Raw genomic sequence first — 14,502 nt, forward strand, 5'->3', positions numbered from 1 at the left:
ACTGAATTGTATCCAGTAACTTTTCTAAATCTATTATTTATTTTTTCTAATCATTTGTAGGTTTTTATGGATTATCTATGTTCACAACCATGATCTCTACAAATGATGATCATTTTATGTCTTCTCTTTGCCAATCTTAATACCTCTATACCTGTTTAATGCCTTATTTTGCTGGTTAAGACTTCCAGTACAATGTTGAATTGAAGTACAGGGCATAGTGGCACACGCCTGACTTGGGAGGTTGAGGTAGGAGAATCACAAGTTCAAGACCAGCAAGACTCTCAGCAACTTAGTGAGACCCTGTCTATAAATAAATAAATAAATAAATGTAGCTCATTGGTAGACCACCCCTGGATTCAGTCCCTGGTATCCCCTGCCTCCAAAAAAATGTCAAATAGAAGTGATGATAATAAATATTAAAAAATTTTTCTTGCATTCCTGGAGAGGTTTTTTTTTTTTTTTATTGTGAATGGGTATTAAATTTTGTCAAATGCTTTTTCTGGGACTGGGGCTTTAGCTCAGTGGTAGAGTACTTGTTTAGCATGTATGAGGTCCTGGTGTTGCTTGACTGCTGATATCAGATGGGCTTTGGGGAGCTGAGAACCAGGTCTCTGAGGAGAGAATACTGGCTAGTAGGCAAAATCAGACTGATTTATAAAAGTGAGAAACATGCCAGGTGGACTCAGGTGCTGCTGGGGTAGAAACATGACTCCGCCAGCATTCATAGGAACTGCCAGCAGTCAGGAAGCGCATGGGAAGCAAAGGAGGAAGCCAGCCCTTCCTCTTCTAACTCTGCAGTCTTCCTCTCCAACCACCCTATTGTCAGAGTCTAACAGGAAACCAACTGGCAAAAACCTGGCTTTCAGGTTTTCTAAGCCCCAGCTCCAGCATCCTAAAGCAGAATAGAGAAGAGTTGATTTGCAAGTCAAACTTGGAAATTAATAATTGACATGATTATGTTATTCAGTGAATTCTCCAATAAAATTTTTCAGCCTACTTGGTTTGTTAACTTTGGAAACAGGCATATTAAAGTCTCTCACCAGCCAGGCACAGTGGTGTACACTTACAATCCCAGCAACTTGGGAGGCAGAGGAAGGAGGATTACAAGTTCAGAGCCAGCCTCAACAAGATCCTGTCTCAAAATAAAAAATATTTTTTAAAGGGCTGGGGATGCCGGACATGGTAGTACATGCCTGTAATCCCAGCAGCTTGAGAGGCTGAGGCAGGAGGATGGAGAATTCAAAGTCAGCCTCGGCAATTTAGTGAGGCCCTAAACAACTCGGTGAGATCCTGTCTCTAAATAAAATACAAAAAAGGGCTGGGGATATGGCTCAGTGGCTAAGCACCCCTGGATTCACTCCCCAGTCCCAAAAAATGGGAAGGGGGCAAGGGATGTGGCTCAGTGAGCTCCTGAGTTCAATCCCCAGTACCTAAATAAATAAATAAAGTTTCTCACCACTAATATGGATTGTCAATCTCTTTTTGCATTTCTGGCATTTTTTACCATGAAGTTAGTTATCTGTTATTAGGTTTGCAGCTTTTATCTCAGTAGATTGTGCCTTTTAATCACTGTAAAACATCATACCTTATCTTTTTTGGCCTTGACTTGGCTTTTTATTTGATATGAATACCTATGTTAATGTATCTCAAAAACAATATGGCATTGCACACTCAGGGGTACTTTACCATTAAGCTATGTTCCCAGCCCCCCACCCTCTTTTTTTTTTTTTTTTTTTTGAGAAGGGTCTGTCTACATTGCCCAGGCTGACCTTGAACTTGCAATCTTCCTGCCTCAGTCTTCCAAATTGCTGGAATTACAGGTGTTCACACCAAATATGATTCTATTGGTCTTTAGTATATGTTTCTATGTATCTAAGTTTTTTTCTTCTTTTGTGCCTTTTTGTGAGCATTAACTCTTCTTTTAGTTCCATTTTTCCTCAAATTGTTAAAGGTAATACATTTCATTTCTGTATTTTTAGTGGTTATCCTAAGATCCTATTTATATATTCAAACTCACCTTTGTCTGTCAATAACTACAATCAACCAAAAGTAAGTCTTCCCTTTAATAAGAAGAAAATCTTAATGTGCTTTTTTCTGCTAAACCCCACCCCTGTTACTTCCCATAATGTAATAAACTCTAATAATAATTTAGATTGGTTTTGATTTTTTAATTATATATCAACTATTCTTTAGTTGAGATATTGAACTGTTAGTTTTACTTCTTTCTTACCCCACTGTTTGTATCTCAAAGCTTCCTCTTTGTTAGATTCTTTATTGTGTGTATAACTTAGGTGCAAAGTTGAGTCTTTATGGCTGAATAAAACTCCATTGTGTATATATACTGCACTTATCTATTCATCTGTTGATGGACACCTAGGCTGGTTTCATAGTTGGGCTGTTGTGAATTGTGCTGCTATTACAGACATGAGTATGCCTGTGTCACTACAGTATGCTGACTTTAATTCTTTAGGACAAATACTGAGGAGTGGTACAGTTGGGTCATATGGTGTTTTCATGCCTAGTCCTTTTTTTTTTTTTTTTTTTTTAGTACTGGGGATTGAAATCAGGGGACTCAACCATTGAGCCACATCCCCAGCCCTATTTTGTATTTTATTTAGAGACAGGGTCTCACTGAATTGCTTAGTGGGTTGGATATCCATTGCTGAGGCTGGCTTTGAACACTTAATTCTCCATTCTCAGCCTCCCGAGCCGCTGGGATTATGGGTGTGCACCACCATGCCCGGTTCCATGCCTAGTCTTGTGAGGAATCTCCATATGGATTTTCATAGTGAAACCACACATCTTTGAAAGAATTCTCAAAAATGAAATTATATCCTTTGCAGAAAAATGATTGGAACTATAGACCATATGTTTAGTGAAATAAGTCAAACTCAGAAGGTAAAGGGTCCTATTTTTTTTTTCATATGTGGGAGCTGGAGAGGAAATTAAGGGGAGATCAGTAGAGGAAAAGGACCAGGGGCAGGAAATGGGGAGGGAGAGGGGAAGTGCTGGGGAATGATAGTGTCCAAATTATATTGTTATATTGTGTGCATGTATGAATATGTAGAACAAATCATATCATGCACCAATAAAATAATGTGGGGGGAAAAACAGAAAAAAATGTGTGGTTTCCTTCATCTTGGAGAGAACCTTTTTATTTCCCTCTTGATATTCTCTATATGGTCTTCCTCTGAAATTCTCTTGAATTCTAAAAGTTGTGGCCTATCATCAGCTACTCTTTTCTCTCATGCTTGAATTTCTTTGCATTTTGTACTGTATTCTGAGAGAGTCCTCAGGTCCATCTTTGACTTTGTGAATTAGCTCTTTAGCTGGGTCTGTTTTTGTATCCAGCATATTTATTCAGTCCTTTATTGCATTACCATATTTTAAATTTATGAAAGTGTTAGTAGATTCACTTCCACAACAACCTACTTTTATCTTAGAAATGAAATAGCTTTTCAAATTTCTCAGAGGATGCTGATTATTCTATTTTAAAGTTTTTACTCTTTTTGTTAAACTATCTGTTGTTTTTTTTCCAGTGCTAATTTCATCTATATTTCATAACTTTGGTCTCAAGGTAAATTTTCATGAAATATTTGGAGATTCTTGATTGTTCCTTTTTTCACATAAGAATCCCCAATCAGAAGCTTAGAATGCAGGTTCTGACATCCAGAGTCACTCTTGACGATTGTGGAAGGGCAGGCTTGCATGTAGGCATGGTGTAGCCCACCTTTCTAGAAGGAGGTGCTCTCTGTTTATCAAGGGATTATTGCTCAGGACCCACACTTGCCACCATGGCCCATCCACCTACAAACTCTCAACTTTGTTCATTGTACAGACCTTTCCCACATGGCTCACAGACCCTCATCTATGGCGGGCTTTGTTTTACTTCTTACTATTTATTTATATGTGACCTTTCTCATTATAATATCATTAATGTGGGGAAGGGGTCCCCTTCACCAGGGTGAAGGCAAGTGACATCTACACAGGACCCAGTCTCAGTGATCATTTGTTAGGGTGAACTCAGCTATTTTTTGGCACATCTTAGTCAGATGGTCCTAAGAAATAAATCTTTCCACATCCTCTTCTTTTGACCCATGCGGCTGACTGTGCTGGCTGTCTCTCCTGAATTCACTGACTTAACACATTCTATTTCTACTAAAATGACAAAGAGTATTTTCAAATGCTTTGCCAGGATTTTTATACATATATATTTCTCTCTTCTAAAACAGCTGGTTAGCTTTTTTCTCACATGAAGTGAGATTTAGAAGGGCAAAAATACAGAGCTTCTACACTCTCTCCCATGGAATCAGGACACCTCACCCTCCCAGCACATGGATGTGCTCACCAACCAGGAAGGGCACCTAAGCCTGAGCCAGGGCTTTTATTTATATATGTATATTTCTCTCTTCTAAGACAGCTGGTTAGCTTTCTGCTCAGAATGGACTCTAATAGCTCTGAGGCTAGAAAGAGCTTACATGTTGCAAAGTCAGAAAGAAGGTCAGTGTGGTTGAGATACACTGATGAGGGCAAGGTAGCATGGTATGAGATGGGAGGCAGGGCGGGGACCGACCTTGTGGGGCCTCCCAGGCCTGGTGAAGTCCTAGTGCAAGGGGACTTATTTCCTGATGGATATCACAGCTTTTCCTTTTCCCATTTAGCACTGAAACTGGTCTAGAGGGTATCCTGCTGATGTAGTGGGGGGCAGATGCAGACCCTGGCCTCTCTGGGAGTCAGTCTGTGCTCTTACCAACCTTCATTCTATTTCTCTTTTGTTTCAGAGGTTGTGTTCTCATCTTACCCAGGATTTTCAACCTCAGAGGTAGGAACTGCCTAATTTATATTTGCATACTTGAGTTAGAACAACATTTCTATTTATTTAATTACAGTCTCACATATGCTAAGTAAGCACTCCTCCACTGAGCTACATCCCTAGGCGAGGAACATTAATTTTAATAGGAAAAAAATGTTAAAAAAATAAAAGGAAATGAAAAAAAATGTTTTTTGGTTCCTGAGAGGCACTTCTATAGGCCATTTGTTGAACAGATGTGTGCTGGGTACCTATTAGGTACGAGGCACCGTGCTGGCCCCTAGAAGGGCAGTAGTGAGCTAAGCAGATAGGCCCTGACCTTGTGGGCCCACAGTCTAGCTTTCGCTGTCCTCAGATGCCATTCAGCATAGCATATTAACAGTGACTGCTTCAAGTGACAAAGCTTGCTGAAGTGCAGCTGCCACCAGCATGAAGCCCAGAAGGTCTCTAACAAGAATCTCCAAGAGCTGGAAAAGTTCTTACCAAATATACCACTACCCGGATCCAATCCTTATTGTCAAAGGCTTGGATGCTTGATTTTTGTCAGCACAGAAAATTGGATTTTCTTTCAGGGCAGATGTTCACAGACCAAGCTCATGGAGACTCATGTACATAAACTAAATATTGATTTGTTCACTTAAAATAAGAAGTACAACTCTACATTTACCCAGCTAGTTCCTTGAGAGGCAGCTCAGTACACTGCCTCCTCACACAGATTAAAAAAAAAGTATGTGAGAGATTGTACCAGTTTCTAGAATAGAAATATTAACTATTGCTGCATAAGATACCCAAAATTACTGACTTCAAACAATCAATTTGAAGGCACTTATTATTTCTCACAATTATCTAAGTGAGTTGGGTGGTTTTACTGGTTTCACCAGCTCATTCATGCAGCTACATTCAGCAGGCAGCTTAGCGGGGAGCCGGACTCATTCAGGTGGACAGATGACGTGGCTTGGCCTTTCCATGTGGTCTTTTCCTTATAGCATGGTGGCAACTGGGTTTCAGGAGTGCACAAGAAAATTTCAAGATTCTGAAATTCAAAGAATGTCACTTTACCACGTTCTCTTGGCAATATAATAAGATTGCATACAATACAATTCTGACACTGACTGTATCAGAATTAGTACAGAATTAGTAACTGCTCTCACTTTACATACCAGCCACAAAATCTGGGGGTCCCCAAGCTGTCCACAGATGAGCTAAATAAAAAGACACATGAAGTGAGATTTAGAAGGGCAAAAATACAGAGCTTCTACACTCTCTCCCATGGAATCAGGACACCTCACCCCCCCAGCACATGGATGTGCTCACCAACCAGGAAGGGCACCTAAGCCTGAGCCAGGGCTTTTATTTATATATGTATATTTCTCTCTTCTAAGACAGCTGGTTAGCTTTCTGCTCAGAATGGACTCTAATAACTCTGAGGCTAGAAAGAGCTTACATGTTGCAAAGTCAGAAAGAAGGTCAGTGTGGTTGAGATACACTGATGAGGGCGAGGTAGCATGGGATGAGATGGGAGGCGGGGGCGGGGGGACCGACCTTGTGGGGCCTGTTGACTTCATGCTTGAACTCAACCTCGAGCCCCGTTTTCCTTGCAGGTTGTTCTTTCAGGACTGGTTAGCCCCCATCCTGAGTCATCTCATCAAATTCTGGTGTGATAAGTAACAGAGGCATTCCTGTCACTTAGGAAATTCCAAAGGTTCTAGAAACTATGTCCCAGGAACCTGTCACAAAGATCAGACAAATTATTTATATATAGTCACCAGTCAAGGGGGTAGAGATATGGATTCCCCTTTGAATGAGAGGAGCAGCAAAACCACACTGCAAAAAGGTCACGCATCTGGGGATGAGGGGCTTGTGAATGCTGAACTGTCTCCCATGGAAAATGAAAATTGGTAGGATTGTTCAGTGATTAGATCCCAGCTGTCTGGATCTGAGAATCTGGAGGATGAGTTAGATGGTTGCATCAGAGAGGCCCAGGACAGGGCCCTCTCTGTCCTCGGGAGGCCAGTCATGCCCTCATGTCGGGACACTCCAGCTTTTCTTTTTCTGTGCTCTAGTCGGACTTGCCCACCTTCAGCTCACCCAGTTCCCTCTAAGCAGGGAGTCGCATGGAGCTGGCTGCCTTATTACTAGATTCAGGTCTGGGCTGCTTGCCACTTGAAGGCCAATATTCAGGAGAGAAGAGTTGGTAGGAAGGAATCAGGTTTTTTCAGTGGCTGGCACCTCGGAAGATTGGGAGGGGTGTCATCCTCAAAGCTCCATCCTGAGGAACTCTGGGCACAAAGGGCTTTTACAGGGAGGGAAATGAGATCCAGGGAGACAGGGGGCAGAAGGCTGTGTGCTGAGCAGGGTCTTCATCCTCCGGGCCATTTTATTTTTTCCATTAGTCAGAACGTCACAGTGGACCTCAGAGTCTAGGGGCCAGTTCCTATATTTTCTTAAAACAGATATATTATTTTCCTGCAAGTTAAACCTCACAGTAATTTGCATGCTTTGTGTTAGTTGATGTATACAAGTAAAGATTAAGGAGGGGGTGACAAAGGTCACCAGATGTTCTGGGTTCTGTAAATTTAAAGAAAGATTATTTACCAGTTAACATCTTATTAACTTTTTAAGAATTAAGAATTAAGAATTGAGAATGCTGGGGAAAGGCAGGGCATAACACACTCAAAAGGACCAGGGAGAGGAAACAGCCTTGCAGAAGGGCGCAGGGAGGCGGCCACTCTCACATGTGCAGACTGTCACCACAGTCGCTCTCTCAGGGCTTCATGTTGGGATCACCTGGTCAGGGGAGTCATGTACATTTCCAAACAATATCATTAACTTTACTCTTTAGCCCATGACTGATATCTCAATTGTATGGCTTCACAAATTGACTCAGAAGGACAGAAAAATATTTGTCCCAAAGTGAGTGCTCCACAAACACTTATTGAATGAACAAATGAAAATTGAAAATTTGCCCAAGATTATATAGTGGTTAATGGAGCTCAGGACAGTATTTAGTTCCTCCTAACCTTACCATCAGTATTTAGTTCCTCCTAACCTTATCCTGTAATGTCTTTTGGTCTCATGTAATTCAGGGCATCAGTGAATGAACTGAGTTAGTAGGCATGATTAATCTAGCAGTTTCATTTTTCTGCTTATCAAATAAATATGTTGGCCCTGAGGCAATCTGAGTTGTATGAGAGACCATGCCCTCAGGTGACTCAGATGGACCAGGCCACATTCAGACCCTAAGGCCTGACTCAAGTCATTTAGGATTTAACTGTTGTTTCATCCTTGAATGAAGAACCTCCACTGGGGGTTGGGACTAGCCTGTCAGACAGGTGTCAAGGCTGCTCACTCCTGCTGTCCCTCTCTCTACTAAGAAAAAGGTCCCTTAACAATGCAAGGGGCTTCTCCAAAATATGAGCCCAGCTGCATAGAAAGGCCAATTCAGGATCAACTGCTGTCGTCAGAGGGTGGGTATGAGGCAGAGTGCTGATGAGGTTTGCAGGGGTTCGCTAGTGTCCTGTGGCCCCAGAGAACTCTGAACTGGGTGTTGAGAGTTTTCCACGTGTGATCTCAGAGAACTCAGAGCCAGAATTCTAGGCCCTTGGTGACATCTGCCCTTGTGACCCTAGATGTGTCTATGGCCAAGCCTCTCTAGGAAGGTTGTTCTTTTTACCTCACTCAATAGGAAGGTCTTTGGCCATTGGCAGCCTCTACCTCCTTATCATTAGGGCACTTTGACCTTGACTTTTTTTTTTTTCTTCTAAGACAACCAAGGTATGTTCACTTCCACCCATATTCGAGATTCTTCCAGTGAAGTCACTGAAGGCCAGGAACCAGACACTGGCCCCACCCTTCCCGGAGCTGAGGTACCTTAGCCTGGCCTACAACAAGGTGACTCTCTGTTTCTCTACCTGCTTCCTTAGGGGCACAGATGGGAGGTGGGATGGAGAGCATTATGGCCTGAAGACGAATCCTTCCATTCCCTGATTCCTTCAATTCCACAGTCCTTCAATTCCCAGGAATTCTCAAGGTGGGGAAAGTAGACAGAGTGCAGCCAGGGCAGGAATCCCTCTATCCAGTCATGGATATGTACTTAGCGCTTCCCAGGTGCCAGGCCCTGAGCTAGGCATTAGGGATACAGCTGTGAAAACAAAGTCTTGACCTCTGATCTTTTGGAGCTTATCAACTGAGGGGAAGATGGGTACTGGACAGTCAGTCATTATAATCATCAACATAAACATGCTTAGTGTTATAAAGAAATTCCCAGTCATATGATGAGGGAGGGCAACCTCATATTTGGCATCAGAGAATTTTCTCAAGGAAAAATGGTGTTTGAGCTAAGATCTGAATCAATAAGTATAGTCAAGTGAAGAGGGTAGGAACAGCAGATATAAATCGCTGGGACAGATGTCACAAATTTTTCCTGTATTTTCCCAATATTCATAGCCTATTTGTTTTTCTGTAAAATTCCACTTATTCATTTATTTGGGGGTACTGGAAATCAAGATTCAGGACCTCGTACATGCTAATCACATGCTCTATCACTCAGGTACATGCCTGGTCCATGTTTTTATTTTAATTTAATTAAAATATTTTCAGGTTTTTCTTGTGATTTTGTCTTTGACCTATGTGTTGTTTAGAAGTCAGTTGTGTAATTTCAACATCTTAGATTTGTTGATTTCTTTGATTTAATTCTCTTGCAGTCAGATAACATAATCTGTAAGATTTCTTTCTTTTGACATCTATTTAAATTGCTTTGTGTTCCTCTTTATGGTGACTGTCCCATATGCATTTAGAAAAACTGTGTCTTGTGCAGTGTGAGGGGAAAACATTGGTAAATGTCAGTCGAGGGGCGGCTGGTGTGGCTCAGATCTTCTGTGCTGAGAAGAGTGTTAAAGTCTCTGGTCCTTAGTTTGGCTCTCCTTGCATCTCAGCTCATACCCAGAACCTGCTTCCTCTCTGCTGTTAGTCGCAATAGCCTTCTTTCAATTCTTCAGCCGGATTCGGGCCTCCCACATGCCATTCTTCCTGCCTGTGTTAGAGTAACACTATCTGATGTAACAGACTTAACATCTCCATCATGTAACGCAATAAAAGTTTATCTCTTGCCTTTACAAAGTCCAGTGTGGATAATCCTGGTTGGCAGGTTGTGGCCTTCCATATGATTATCCAGAGACCCAAGTCCCTCTGGCCGTGGCTGTGTCATCATGTGGGGTCTTAAGAGTCCCCATCCTGGTCCTGTGTATCTGGTGGGTAGATGGTCGGTGGTGGGAGTGTGGTGAGAAAGCGGAGGCTCTGCGGGAGGTTTGGGTGTGGGCTGTGCCTGACTTGTGCCCACATTGCACTGACCACAGTTGAGTCACATGACCACACGGAGGGGCACCAGAAGCTAGCTGTGGGCTGGGGGCCCAAAAATGGTCTTGATGCAGACGTGTCTCCGTGACGCACTCCATCCTCCACTGCACTCACTAGTGACCTCCGGCCCTCCTTCAGATCTCAGTGTCGCCTTATCTTACCCTCTGGCTGGGTTGAATGGCCCTAGCACTTCGTGCCCCTTTCTTTTGCGGCACCATCACAGTAGTCAGGCCACTCTCCTTTGTGTTATTGTTCCTCCCGCACTGGTTTCTTAGTACACAGCGCTCTTTGACGACAGGCTTCCTTGGTGTCTCACTCACTGCCAGCACAGTGCTTGGCACACAGTAAGTATTCAGTAAATATATGTTGGTTGAATGAATAAAAATGAACATGAACAAGTAAGTTAATTGCCCCGTGGAAATTCAGGGTCATCCAGTGAGGCTCCGGAGGAGTCCAGCTCAGGCGTGCTCTCTTTCCTGCCCTTGGAACCTTAGTACCTTCGATGGGCCCTGCACCCCACCCAGCACCTTGCAGTATGTCCAGGGGCCTGAGAAGCCACTGCTCCACTCCTGGCCCCTCTGATATCCATGGCCCCGTTACTGCTCCCTACTGCTGGTAGATAGCTTCCCTGAGGTAGTCCCCAAGTGTTCCAGTCACTCTGCTCAAAAAGGAGTGTGTAATTTTTGTCTTCAAGGCTGGTTTGGCCAAAAAGAACCTTCTTAGGAGTAGAGCAACCTCTGGGCCCCAGACAGCCATGAGATGTCCCTCATACTGGCTCTGCTTATCTCTTAGTTTGGGTAGATTCCCTGACAGCCTGCCCTCTGCCCTCCCCAGAGCAGTGCCTAGGACTGGCCTCAGGAAAGAAGTCCTTGGGAATGCTATTGACAGGCTGGGTGGGGTGGGGGGTCGGGGGTGGAGGTCTGCCTTGCGGAAGGTGAAATGTCAGGTTGTATACTGAAATCAAAGTCAGTGCCCTCGTCCTTCTGGACTCTGTGAGACAAGTACTCTGTGTGTGTTCTTATTATTTGTCACTGTCATCCCTAAGACTTGTCATGGGCTACATATCCAGTATGATGAAGAGGGAACATTCATAACTGTCAAACATGAAACAGGGATGGTGGAACTTTGAGACAGAGGGCAAGGTGTTCTGAGCATGAGCGGCTGATAGTGCAAGGACAGGCACTTCCCAGAGTGAGGTCCAAGCACAGCAGTGTCTCCTCCTGACTCCGCCCCCTTCTGTCCCTGCAAAGCAGGGCCTATCCCCTGTATCCCTGGGTGGAGGTGAGAAGCCCGTCCACCTAATGGTCTCTCCTGCATTTGTTACAGATCGCAAGGGAGGATGCCATTCTGCCAGTAGCTCTCTTTCCATCTCTCTGTGAGCTCATCTTTCATAACAACCCTCTGGTGGCCCACACACGAGGTATGAGGCCTGAACACTTGCCCCCAACTCAGTGTTAAGGAGCAGTGGAGGCCAGGCCCGGGCTCTGCTCAGTGTTGGGGTGGAGGAGATTCCCAGTGTGTTGGGAAATGGAGAAAATACATAGCTATGCTGCTGTCTACTGGCATATCCAGCAACTGTGTGATGCTGTCATTATTGTCCCCATGGACTTTGGTGGAAACTGAAGCCTAGGAAGGTTCATGATCTGCCCAGAGTCACACAGCAAGAAAGAGTTGGGAATCCAATACTGGAAGATCCCCGGCCCTGCATTAGCTCTCTAAGCTACACCCTGCTTTGCAGAGCAGGTCTGTGTGGCCTCATTTCCTACTTCCCTTCTAGGGAGGGGAGTGGGCCAAACCGCAGTGCTCTCCCCTCCCACAGCACACTGAATGCAGCAGTGCTGTGTCATAGGGGACACCACTGTCCAAGATGTGTCAGCTGGAGACATGCGGTCTTGGGCCTGGAGTGACACCTGGGCATTCCTAATCCTTGCTCCACACTGTTACCCTGGGACTATTCTGTGCCTCAGTTTTCTTAACTACTGAATGGTAATGATATGGTACCTACCTCCTAGATAAGAGAATGAAGTAAATTACATTAACACACATGAAGCAGTTGAACTGCCTGGCACATGGCAGTCCCCAGGAGATGCCAGCTAATAGTCATCTTATTTTCCCATCATGGCACCAGGCGTCCCTCCACTGCTAAAGAGCTTCCTCCAGGAGCGACTGGGGATCCACTTAATTCGAAAGAAGGTAGTAAAGGCTAAGCATCACATTTTGATGCCTCGGAAGGAAACGCGGAAGGTAAGTCTTCCAGGACAGGACCCAGCCCCAGGGGAGGCATTGCCTGTTTTAATGCCTGCGGACTTGCCTGGCAACAGAACTCCCCCCAATGCCTGAAGCCCTCCACTAGATACAGGATTGCCTCCTCCCTGCCCTGCTCTGATGAATAGGATAGAATCAGGAGAGAGAAGACGGTCAAGAAAAACCCCAAAAGGTAGGCAGGAGCCTCAGAGATTATTGAGTCAGTGACTCCCTAGTTTTACAGAAAAAGTAAAGCCCAGAGAAGAAGTGGGGAGGAACCTGCCTTGAAGTTGGAAAACCCAGGGCCTGGCTCCGACACCTCCCGCAGCTACCTGATCCTGGGCGACAGTTGCAAACTCTGAGCTTCAGGTTTCTCAACTCTGAAACCTCCCAGAGTTTCTGAGAGGACTGGATGAAACAACAGACATGAAACCATATTATAGACTCCCCAGACTCATCCCCATGTAGGTCACGTCCCTCCAGCTGCTCCAGGACCAGAGTGCCTCTCCTGCCCACGTCCACTGTCCAGGTCGGCCGCTTCCTCTGCAGATGGAGCCAGGGCTCTTAGGCTTGCCTTCTAGGGTGCCATGAAGTCAGTCACATCTCTCTTTCATCTGAAGAATCTCAAAAAGTTCTGTGAAATGCTCCTCCCTCCCGAACTTTAGCTTTTATACAGCCAAAAGCTGGACTAGCTTGCTGATTCCCAAAGCTACATACAGTTGGCCCTTGCCCTGCCCCACACCCTTTCTCTGTCCAGCCACATCTTAGATATCTAAGTCCTGAGAGGACAAGAGCAAGCATTTAAAGTCAGAAACAGACAAATTCCAAGGATTTCCATAATCTTCCCCCAACTCTTGCTGCTGAGAGCCACGGCCGAGTCTGTATGGCCCCTGGCATTTTGCCAACAGTATTGATTGACAGGTGAGGCATTACTATCCGCCTCTGCCGCAACTTTTGAGTTCTCGCACTATTTTGGAGTTCTCGTGGGGATTTCCGGGGATTCCCCGAGAGTTCCCATTGGTTGGGGAAGTGCAGGAGGAGGGATTTCCGGGAGAGATATTTCCGGCTGGGGGTTCCTGGACAAGCCTCGTGGCGTTCGGGAGGATTCCCCGGGAGCTGTGTGAAGTGTTTTCCTGCAGTTTAAAAATAAAGTTTGTTCCTGCTTCAGTGGCTGGTGATTTGTGCCCAGCCAGACTGCGGCATCTTGCCTTCTCTAAGGATTTCCTACCTCCCAGCCCATCCACCAGCTGGGAAGGAGGAAGAATCCAAGAGAGCTGAGTGCTGAGTACACAATCCTCTCCCCACTTTACAGAGCACCCAGCCCAGCACTCTGCTGAGCACTTGTACACATGCTGTCGCATGATATTCAGCCCATAAGGAAAGATTCAGAAAGGTACGCTAAACTACTCGTTAAATGTTAGTACTGGCAGTGGCTAGGGAAGCTGAGGCAAGAGAATTGCAAGAGAACTTAGTGAGGCCCTAAGAAACTTAGTGAGAGACTATCTCAAAATAAAAACAAAAGGGTTGGGATATGGCTCAGTGGTAAAGTGCCCCTGGGTTAAATCTCCAGTACCAATAACTAATAGATGATAGATGAATGGATAGATAGATAGTATTGGGATCCAGAGACCTCTCCTCCCATCTAAGGTTCTGAATAGTAGAGTTAGATAAACACAAACTCCAATGGCCAAATGGGAAACAAATCAGTGCTTTATTACTTTGGACAACACCCTCTAGTCTGGACTGCAGACCTGGCTTAGGCTGGGGACCACCTAGGCATACCTGTCTTCCCCACCATGCTAGGCCATCTCCTTGGGCCTAGGCATGGGCAGGTCTGGGGAAAATGGAGAACCTGCTGGGGCAGGCCTGCAGTCCAGAAGTGCTAGTGAGAACAGAAGTGGAAGATGGAACAGCTGCTGTTAATGTCAGGCAGTCCAGCCCAGCACGACGCCAGGCCCAGAGACTGTCAGCCTCTGACCAATTACAGTATCCATTCTTCCTGTAGCCATGGCTGGGAGTAGTAGATAGTGCACCATCCTACACTCCTCCCCAGTCCAGGAGAGAGAGATGAGTATTTTTTTTTTTTTTTTTGA

General features: G+C 44.7%; 1 protein-coding gene across 4 annotated transcripts in view; it reads left to right on the forward strand.

Moving 5' to 3' along the window:
* Positions 1–14,502, forward strand: part of Xrra1 (X-ray radiation resistance associated 1) — a 65,547-nt gene that overhangs the window by 44,714 nt on the left and 6,331 nt on the right. For 2 of the 4 annotated variants that reach the window (XM_015477416.2, XM_048788064.1), the window contains 4 exons: positions 4,782–4,822; positions 8,576–8,701; positions 11,492–11,585; positions 12,294–12,409. In XM_015477416.2, the coding sequence (XP_015332902.1) occupies positions 4,782–4,822; positions 8,576–8,701; positions 11,492–11,585; positions 12,294–12,409 (377 nt within the window). The remainder of the gene's footprint in view (positions 1–4,781; positions 4,823–8,575; positions 8,702–11,491; positions 11,586–12,293; positions 12,410–14,502) is intronic. The other 2 variants (XM_048788063.1, XM_048788065.1) reach the window with 2 other exon arrangements.

Source organism: Marmota marmota, unplaced genomic scaffold (assembly GCF_001458135.2).
Source record: "Marmota marmota marmota unplaced genomic scaffold, marMar, whole genome shotgun sequence".
NCBI classification, from domain to species: domain Eukaryota; kingdom Metazoa; phylum Chordata; class Mammalia; order Rodentia; family Sciuridae; genus Marmota; species Marmota marmota.